Below are 10,689 nucleotides of genomic sequence, written 5' to 3'. Positions count from 1 at the left end.
CCACCAACACAACCATTAACAATACCACATGTGGTGTACCTAAAAGATTTATTAACCGATACTTGTCATGGTTGTTCCTGTTTTTAGAGAGATGGTAGAATATTAAATGATATTTGTGACAACCAGCAGCCAGTTGAGGAGTATAGTCACGGTTTATTAAATGTTTATGATAGTAAGCCGATTTGAGATGGCTAATCTCCTAATTTATAGACCCTTTGAGCGGGTTAGACTCCAAAGAACATAGACGAGAGAAAAGAAAAACATTGTTTTCAATTTTCTATATTTTTATTCATATGTTTTACTAACTCAACATGGATTTAAATACAAAGATGGAAACGTAAAAGAAAATGGAAAAGCATAAATAGAATATTGTGATAATCACTGTTAACTTCTAAATAATGGGAAGGTGGCTATGAGGATGCATCATGGATATGGTGACGTGTACTCACACATGTATCAGTTTATCAGCGGATGGTTATGGTTTATTAAATGTCTTTTAGTTGTTATACTAGGTAAGTTATCCGTGTTATACACAGGTGGAATATATATAAAAAATATCATATGTATATATATATGTTATACTAGTTTGAGGCCCATGTATCACACGAGTAATTGATAACAATTCTAAACTTTAACCATTAAGTGAAATACAGTCAATAAAATGATCATATATTGTTAATACAATTACAATTTACACTAAAATTACAAAAATTACATAATTAAGATTACACAATATGTTAAAAATAAGTAAAACCTTCCTTGTACACTATATTTGTGATTGTATTAGTCGGTATACATTGTTTATCAAAAATCATAATCTTTAGTTCATGTCTGTTTGTAACTCTTGATAAGATAACATATAGGTCTGCTTATAACTTTTCTGTGTGACAAATAAGATTCTTCAAGTACATACCAACCCTATATAAATAATAATGTGTCCATGAAACTAACAAAAAAATACATTTTATGCATATAAAATATCATACCTTTTAATAAATTAATATGATGTTATTTGAGATCATCTACTCATGAGTGTTGTTGATATAATCATTCATCCTTAAAATCTTTAGAATTTATGATAAACTTGTTGGCATTAATATTCTGTCTATGAAAAATTTTTAATTGATTTCATATTTTACAATTAACAATTGTATAATCAAGCAACATATAAAACCGAAAAACTATAACAAAATAATTTGTTTCATTTCATATGAAATGTAATTGCCAAGAAAATGACAAAAACATACTAACCTTAAAGCTATGTTCAAATAACATTGAGTTAGCATAATATTAGAATATTTAAAGTTGCATAAAGTGAAGGTAGTTATTCTTATTTTCAGTAGTTGAAAATATTAGATTAGAAATGCTTAAATTTGAATACTAATCCCGTGTTATTAGTTAATATTATGAGAAGTTATTGAAATATTTAATTTATCGATATATATATTTTAACAACTTATTAAAAAAAAAGATTTCGGATTTTATGGAAGCATGGTAAATGAATTTTAACCGATTAACTATTTTTTTTTTAAATTACTGTGAAAATGGAATATTCATTGAAATGTAGTAAGGAGTATGATTAAGTTACAAATAATAAAAAATAAAAATAATAAATATTTCTATTAAGTTACATTATAATAAGTGTGAATGTTAAATAATTTTTATAACATATTTTAATAATAAATGTTATGACTATTATTTTTTTTAAAAAAAATCTATATATAGCTTTATTATTTTGAATATAAACTATAATAAACACTTTAATTATGTACTAACCAACATGTAACACTAACGTAAACCCAATTCGTTTTATTTGTATAAAAATAAAGATAATAAGTTAATATAATATTGAAATTATGTGAATAACTAATGAAAACGATATTCTAGGTTTCAATATCCTAAATGATTTTGGAAATCGAAAATAGTGGAATGGGATTGAAGCAGATTTTTTGGTTTAAAATTTTGAATGCTTTTAATTAAGTAATTTGTCTTATAAGACATATTAAATTAACTATATTTAAATGGATAAAAAGGTATGAATCAAGTCATAAAATACATGTTTATGAAGCATTTTGGTCCGAGTTATGGGAAGATATTAAAAACTAAATATTGATCCTCTTATTGCTAAAACATTTTATACTACACAAAAAAGTAAAATAAATAAAGGATTGATTTAATAACTACCCTTACAAAATGATGGATAGTTCATATAGTAAATCGTTATACATATAGATTATAGTTATAAAATTCAACTTCAGTAATTTAATGCTGAACACCAAGATATATATATATATATATATATATAGGGGAAGTATAGAATGAAAACTCTCGTGAGTTATGAAAACCTGTGAAAACACTATGTAACATCGTTTTTAATTATTTAGAGAAATGGGATTGAATGAACAAAATATAGATGAAGATGATAAAAAATAAAAAAAAATATATAGATGAAGATGATAAAAATTAAAAAAAAATATTAGAGAAACGAGATTGAATGAACAAAAAATTATTGTATAAACCATAAATACTATATAAACAACAAATCGATTAAAGAAATGGGATTTGATGAGCAAATCCTAAATTATGAAGAAACAGACAATGGAAATAAAAAATCAAAATATGAAAATCTCATAATAGTGAGTAAAGCGTTTTGATACTTAATAAATGGGAGATGATTTTTATAATTTGATAATAGTTACTGATTCTGTGTGAGAAATTGATTGATGGAAAATTGGAGAGAGATATATAAAAGAGTTGAATGTGGATTAGAGTTTCTTAACAACAGGGTTTAAATAAAAGGAATCAAGTGAGTTGACAATTAGTAATTGGAATGTGGTGACATGACATCTTGTTGGCATCTAGGTGGACACCCTAGAATGATGTCATGTGAACAAAATGGTTTTGTTTTAATAGATTAGTTAGATTAGATTAGATTAGCTTATAAACCCTCCACCATAAATCGACACTTTATGGGCCCTACTGGGCCGATTCGGCCCTATCTCGTAAGTGCCTTTGACAAATCACATCTCGTCTTTGATTAGCTAATAGAGATAAACAAGACTAAGGCCTCCATATTAAATTCATCATTATATTTGATGGTACTTAAAACTCCGATCATTGAATCTCAATCCTCAACCACATAACAGGAATGTCAAAACAAGTAACATGAAACCGGAAAGTAATTGTGTGCTCCACTCAAGCCTATTACAGAAATCCAAAAGTTAAGACCAACAAGATGTGTGGAAGCTGAAAGTTCGACCAGAGTGTCAATGTAGGCTATAGTTTGACATATGTCTCAATTCCGCAACATTCAAAAATGAGATGGAGTTTTCATGGTTAGTGGAAGCCAGGAATTTACACGATCCACAAAACCAATCAAGGGTAAAACTGGTTGTTGTAATATGGAACCTAAGGATCTCTACATATGATAACATCACCAAAGAAGGAATCTTGCTCAAACGACATATCAGTGTCGAGGAGTTAGTCGTGGTTATTGAAACCGGGAATTTCCACAAGAGAAGAGATCCACAGAACTGGCACAAGATAAAAATGGTTGTTGCATATAATCCCTGTAGCCGCCAAAGCTAAAGCGAAAGCAAATATTTTAGGTGTGTCGTAGCATATATGGAACAACACACGAGGATGACGTGCCAAATATTAAGCCCATCTCCTGAATATATATTTTGGGCTATACGGCTGTATAGGGCCTATACGAGTCGTATAGGCTTAACTTATTAACATGTGTACTGAGGTGACAGTGTGACAGCTTTTTGCAGTCTATACGAGCCGTATAGACCCTATACGAGTCGTATAGATATTCTTGTTTGTATAGACCCTATACGAGCCGTATAGGTTCTATACGAATCATATAGACAGCATGTCAGCTGTACTTTTGCTATATATTTATAATTATTTTATGGTCTATACGAGCCGTATAGATGGTATACGACCCGTACAGGCTAGGTATCAGTTTTTCTTACTCCAAACGTAATTATTTTTATGGCAGTTATATTTCAAAAGCTAGATAACTCACATGGGCGCCAATCAAAATGGATTACATGACCACATATAAAAAGTCGTTACCCAAAAACGCTCATGTTGTTCGTATGTTTTTATGCATATCGCAAAATATTTACTTTTAAATTACGTGTTTCTATTTTGCAAACAACTCGGATGCTATTTTTAATATTTTGTAATTTTAAAAAAATCTGAAAAAGAAATACTATACTAGTCAAACAGACTCTATACGAGTCGTATAGCCCTATACGGCTCGTATATGGGCTATACGATGCAAATAAATGAAAACTGGCGCTCCTGACAAAAAATGACTTGATACTACACCTATACGAGGGGACACGAATAACTAAGCCTTACTATTTATCTCGTGTTCTCATCCAACAAAACCCTCCTTTAACTAATAAGAAAACTAGTATAACAACAAAAGTAGTTGCAGTTGATGATGAAACTCGCTTGGAAGAACAAGAACAATAAGCGTCCAATAGCCACCATCTCTCACCTCCCATTCGATCAAGAACAAGATGAAGAAGAGGAAGATACCACCGCCGCCGCAAGCACAGCCGACGAAGGACGAGCTGGAGAATCTGGTAGCCACCGTAATTCTACAGCCGCTGAGACGATTCAGCTTGCCGAATCTTTTGAGCAACAGGGGAACAAACTTGCAGAGGTTAGTAATCTTTCACCTTTTTGGTGTTTCCAATTCAGTTATTGTTGGGTTGAATTTTAAACTAATTTTTGCTTAATTTGGTATCGATTTTATGGGATTGGAGTTCTAAACCATACCCTGATGTTGTTCTTTTCAATTCAATTATTGTTACAAAATTTGTAATTTTTTGAATCGAGTAGTTCATGCCTATTCTATTAACACATATTTATTAAAACAAGTATGGTTTCAACTATGCGTAGGCTTGTAAACGAATCAAACGTTCAGTGAGTGAACTGTTCATGAACCGTGCTGTGGAAAGTTTGTTTATGTTCGTCTATTTGATAAACGAATAAAAGAGGAACATGTGTCTTGTTAATTCATTTATGTCTGCAAATTTGATACTTTTGGGTTCCTCTCGCCTGAAGTGGTGGAGCTACTTAGCCAAGTCTAGCGGGTCATGCATAGTAATGTTATGACTAGAAGATCCATCAATTTAGTTTTTAAAAGACTTGGTTTTGCAATTCAAAAAGGGCTGGTGGGGCAGCTTATTGCCCGTTTGCCTTTCATATGTAATAGTGATGTTTAAGTTTTAAAGTAATAATATTACTACTATTTGTGAACGTTTGTTTATGTTCGTTCGTTTGCATATCTTTACGTTTGTTAATATATTTATTTTAATTTTTTTAGGCCCGTTACAATTTAATTCAGCTTTAACAACTTTTTATATTTTCTTTTATTTGGTTTTAGCTTGGTTATTCTGTTCATCTATTTTAGTTACGTTTGTACGTTTACGTTCGTGAACCTAATGAACGAACATAAATGAACACGAACATGTTCATTTTCTTATCGAACGAACACGGACAAGAAAACCCCTTTCGTTTAGCTGTTAGTTTTTTATCGATTGTTTGAATTCGTTCGGTTCGTTTATGTTTATGTCTTTGGATATTCACTTTCATTTTATTTCTATTAAAGGCGGGCAAATACCGTGAAGCACTTGGAAAGTGGGAAGCTGCTATTACTTTGATGCCCGAGAGAGCAACTTTACACGAACAGAAAGCTCAAGTTTTACTTGAAATCGGGGAAACGTGGAAGGCCCTCACCGCAGCAACTCGTGGGTATCTATTACTATTATTTTTTTTTTTACTTTGATTCAAATGACAAATATTTTTTGTTATTATTTAAAAAAGATTGGAACAAAAAATGAAATTCTAGAAGAGAAGGCAAAACTGTAAAGGACAAAAATGACCCGCAAATGTTGTTATTATGTAGGTGCAACTCAATTGGAGCCTTCATGGGCCGAGGTTTGTAGTTTTTTATATTATAAAAGGTAAAACTAAAAATCAATTCAGAAACTAATGACCTGATTGGAAACATTGGTGCAGGCTTGGGTTACACTTGGTAGGGCTCAACTTAACTTTGGGGAGCCTGATAGTGCCATAGAGAGTTTTGACACAGCATTAGCTATCAAGGTACTTCTTCAATAGTCCAATCAATATTATTTTAAATTTGTTTTTATTATTGACCAGAAAGAATATATTTTTAAAACTGCATCGGTCTGATGATATTATGAACTTTTAGAATCACTTGAGTACGTGTTTTTATGCTAAATTACGAAAATGGTGACATAATTTTTTTTCATCAAGACGGTCTAGAAGTGGTTCTCATTTGAACCTGCCGATGCAAATATGGGATTTTTTTTGTTAGGGGGGGGGGGTAAGAAATGGGCTGATCAAAATGGGCTAATTTTCTCGGTTACATATGCTTAGAAAAAGTCGATCTCGGCCTGCTTTTGGTTGTTATTCATGAAAAATGTAATTGAAAACAAGAAAAGTCAAACTACTTGATACTTTCAAGCTACTTGATACTTTCACCCTAATATGAGAAAATTCCATATCAAACACATTGAAACAACATTCTTAAGAGCAACTCCAATAAGGAATTCTTGGAAGTTTTTACATCCTAGGTGGATGTTCATATCCAATACACTATTGGAGAGATAAGTTCTTTGAAGGTTTGAATGTCAAATTCTTGGCCAAGAAATCTTGTAAAAACTCAATCATGTAGGAAAAGAGAATATGGGTGGGGTCATGGGTTGGGTAATATTTAAAATAAAAAAATATATTCTTTGTTTTGAACATATATGGGTTATAAATTATATATTTATATATATATTAGTAATGTTATAAAATTTAAAACTACTTTATAAATTATAAATAGTGAATATTGTAAACTAAAATAATTAATTAATTTATATTTAAATTAAATAGTCAATTATTTTACCATAATTTATTACTTTTTTTTACCAACGAACACATGCTTCTTAGGTATTGTTTATGTAACGTTCAGCTATTGTAACTTTTAGTTTATGTAATGTTTGAAGTTCAAGCTTCGGTATTTAAAATTTTATCTCAAGCGAAAGTATATGAATTTTAATTTTTATCTCCAACGAAAAATATTTAAGTTTTAATTTTTCCCTCCAACAGAAAAAAAATATATTTAAACTTTTAAACTTTTGTTTAAAACGAATAACATATAAATATTATTCTATATAGTTTATAAAAATAAAAGATTGATAATTAAAATAAATGTAAAAGGTGATGATGATGTGGCAATGTTTTTAGGTGTTTTTGAGTTTCCTTATTGAGAAGGTTTTTGAAGTTTTTGAAGAACGAGTGTTTTTCTGACGTCGCAGCTGACTATGCATGTTTTTAAAGTTCCTTATTGGTGATAGTCTAATAATTATTTTCAATTGTTAAAGTTGAGTAAGCTACACGGATGGTCCGGTTTCAGTGATTTGGGCCAAATATAGATTTGGTCCCTAATCTGTAAATTTCAGATATTGTCCTCAACTACCTTGTTTGCTTTCAAAATTGGTCTCTGGAATAATAATATTTTCAATTATAACACTAGAGTAAATTACATGGATGGCCCGGTTTCTGTGATATGGGCCAAATTTATTTGGTTTAGCTGTTACATATATGTTTGTGATGGATTTTACAGATATTTACAATTAAATAACTAGTGTCAGGAAATATGATAACATAAGTTGAAATAACATATTTTGCAGGCTGATTGTGTAGAGGCAAAAGAGGACAGGCAGACTGCACTACATCTTGTTAAGAAGCGAAAACAGCTTCATACTGCAGGCCTTAGCGTCTCTGAAAACCGCTATGTTGTTGGAGACAAAAACAAACCGTAATCGAAGAAGCTTTCACTAACACATCTTTCATTCATCTCATATGTTGTCATCATAGCTTCTTGCTTTTATCTTTTCTCATGTATAAATCAAACGTGCTGATTACGAATTAATGTCTCTTAGTTAAGCTATAAGTGAAAACGCTATGTATTTCATCAAACACTATTATAATGTCTTGTTAAGTTGGTTATCTTCTACCATCGGTATAGCTTTCATGATCTTTGGCGCAAAAATCAAAATCCGTCAAATATAACCAAAACAACTGTACTGTGTTTCTATATAGCAATTAGATCAACTTAATTGTAACATTCATCCTTTACTTTCATTACAAAAACCCAAAAAAGATATTGTGGTACTTGCTAAAGAAAATAAAACACTAGTGAAAGTCATAGATTTTTATTTAAAAACCCCTAAATCAGCACCAACCCTCTTAAAAAAACACCACATCACAAATAAAAACAAAACATTCACAAAGCTAAACCTAAAACAACAAAAAAACAACCCGAACCGCACCCATGCTATAAAAAAGAAGGAACACGAGAACCAGTAGCACTAGCAATATTAACCTTATCATCATGGCTACTAGCAGCAGCAGCAGCAGCGGCGGTATTAACCTGTTTAAACAAATAAGCTTCATAAATCTCCACAATAAGCCGAGGATCTTTCTCAACAAGCTCCAAATACTCTTCCCGCTTGCTTAACTTATCCATATTATCCAAAATTAGCGATAATGCAGCATCTAGCAAGTTACTCGCATTGTGTTGATGAGCAAACGAGTAGCTTATAAGTGAAGTTTCCCATGTGAGCTTTGAAATCAAGAATTTCTCACAATATGTTTTTAGATGCTTCACTTCGTATTTATCGGCCAAAATCAAAAGACTGCATGCCATGTCATCATCAAGACATGCTTCGGCTGTGTAGAGATAGTTGACAAACGCGCGTAAGGCATCGTACCATACATCACTTAGTTTGATTGTGCCACTTAGGCTTTCTTCCATTTCGGTTTCCAGCATGGCTCTGAACACGGGTGATCGGCTCGCCTGTTCATTTAAACACATAAATTAGGATTAATTTGTGTACAGGCCGAATTTGGTAATGTTATTTTTCTAAACGGTTGAATGAGTCAAATAAAAATATATAGCTAAAACAAAAACATGTTAAACTGGTCTACAAGTTTTCAAATGCATACAAACCTCTTGAACTAAAATATTACAGAATTTACAAAATTAATGTAATAGTATCGTTTTTGTAAACATTTTTAACTACTGATTATTTGTATGTTCTAAAAAATCAAAGAAAGTTATATGCAGGGCACTCAGGTCTACAAGTTTACAAATGCATACAAACTTTTGAACTCAAATATTCACGAATTTACAAAATTAGTATAATAATATAGTTTTGTAATCATTTTTATTTATTAATTATTTGCATGTTCTAAAAATCCAAAGTTATGTGCAGGGAAATCTGGCCCGGTTTCAAAAGAATTAACAATTCCGACTGTCAACGAACATTAATTGATCATTTTTATTTATAACATGTGTAATTGTTTTATTAATGGGATTACATCCACTTTCGGTAGGTTTTGACGTAAATGTGTGTTGTGATATAAACGGGATTAAGTAGGCAATATAAGATTTTGTAACACGCAATTATCTATAAAAACTGGACCAAACGAGTGTCAGCCTGTTTTAACCCAAACAGCTCAAAATACATCATTCATGGTGAAGTTATCATTTGGCAGATATATCAATGGATTTAAAAATGCAAGAAAACATAGAACTCAAGGTCAAACCCAGTGTAGTAAAAAGTGCTAGGCGCTAGTCAGGCATTGGGATACCAACTAGCAAGTGTTAGGGATTAATCGAATTGGAATTTTTATATGTAATTTTGCAAACTTGTAAACATATATATATTTGCACACACGCACATTTTTGTCATTTTTTCAAACTTAAATATGTACAACTGAACCCTTTTGACCATTTCAGACCCTTGTTTGATCATCTGTTGTTGCTTAAAACGAACAGGTCGATGCTTACAACTCGTGCTAACGATTTTTGGGTCCGGTCACATGAAATCGCATACCGATGAATCCCGATTTTTACAACACTCGTTACTAGAAATTGTTATTCACCCAACAAGCCCTAACCACTAACTAACCTACCTAATCCAATTTCAACCTCACTAATAACCCAAACACCATATTAACATGTTTCAAAGAAACAGGTACTTACAAGCACAGCCTTATTAGCCGGAACCGGAACCGAATTGGCCAGCGGTTCGCCGGAATCTACATCAACGGCCACCAGAACGACGTCAGTAAAGCAGGGGGTGGTAGATCGGTTATGGTCATGAGGACGTGGGGCCCAGAATCGGAGGAAGTTGACTTTAGCTTTGAGTTCTTCGATCTCACGCTTCAGTTCTTCTTCAGTCTCGCTGGCCTCCTCGTAACACTCTCTGCACGTTCCGGCGTCTTTGGCGTCGTAGTTTTCCTTGCAAGACACGCATTTCATTGTCACCGATGATGTCTGAGAGGTAGTTGGAGTTTTCGCCGGAGATTAAAGGCGAGTGACGGCTGCTGCTGCTGCTGGTGACGTGTTATTTGCTTTCGGATCTGTCGACGATTCTTTACCAGCTTTACCCCTCTATTATTTCGTTCTTGTTTTTTCCTTATAAATTGTGTTTTTTTTAACCGTAAACAAACGGAGAATTGCTTATGTACTCCGTACAAGGTGATCCAATGGCATAACGTCACTGCCAGCTGACCCAAGCCAACCGTACGAAGTCCTTAAATGCCTCCAAATATCTTTAGTTCCGACAGAATAGTTATGAA

The 10,689-nt window shown here is 32.2% G+C and overlaps 1 protein-coding gene and 1 pseudogene across 2 annotated transcripts; one reads left to right on the top strand and one right to left on the bottom strand.

Annotated features, from left to right (window-relative positions):
• Positions 1-4,440: 4,440 nt before the first annotated feature.
• On the top strand, positions 4,441-8,041 carry LOC143612095 (TPR repeat-containing thioredoxin TTL4-like). The gene is made up of 5 exons (XM_077086159.1): positions 4,441-4,684; positions 5,636-5,774; positions 5,933-5,964; positions 6,046-6,132; positions 7,731-8,041. Exons 1-5 carry the CDS (start codon positions 4,457-4,459, stop codon positions 7,860-7,862), a joined length of 618 nt encoding a protein of 205 aa, XP_076942274.1. The 5' UTR covers positions 4,441-4,456; the 3' UTR covers positions 7,863-8,041.
• A 336-nt stretch (positions 8,042-8,377) lies between these two features.
• Positions 8,378-10,369, bottom strand: LOC143612089 (BTB/POZ domain-containing protein At4g08455 pseudogene; annotated as a pseudogene). Its single transcript, XR_013149892.1, has 2 exons — positions 10,091-10,369; positions 8,378-8,899 (listed from the first exon to the last, which is right to left on the bottom strand). The product of XR_013149892.1 is annotated as a BTB/POZ domain-containing protein At4g08455 pseudogene (transcript).
• Between the last annotated feature and the right edge of the window lie 320 nt (positions 10,370-10,689).

The sequence above is a fragment of the Bidens hawaiensis genome, unplaced genomic scaffold (assembly GCF_021521415.1).
Source record: "Bidens hawaiensis isolate Kalapana, Puna unplaced genomic scaffold, B.hawaiensis_p1.1 tig00033205_1, whole genome shotgun sequence".
NCBI lineage: Eukaryota > Viridiplantae > Streptophyta > Magnoliopsida > Asterales > Asteraceae > Bidens > Bidens hawaiensis.
The sequence above is the reverse complement of the archived record's forward strand: the minus strand, read 5'-3'. Positions and strand labels throughout refer to the sequence as shown.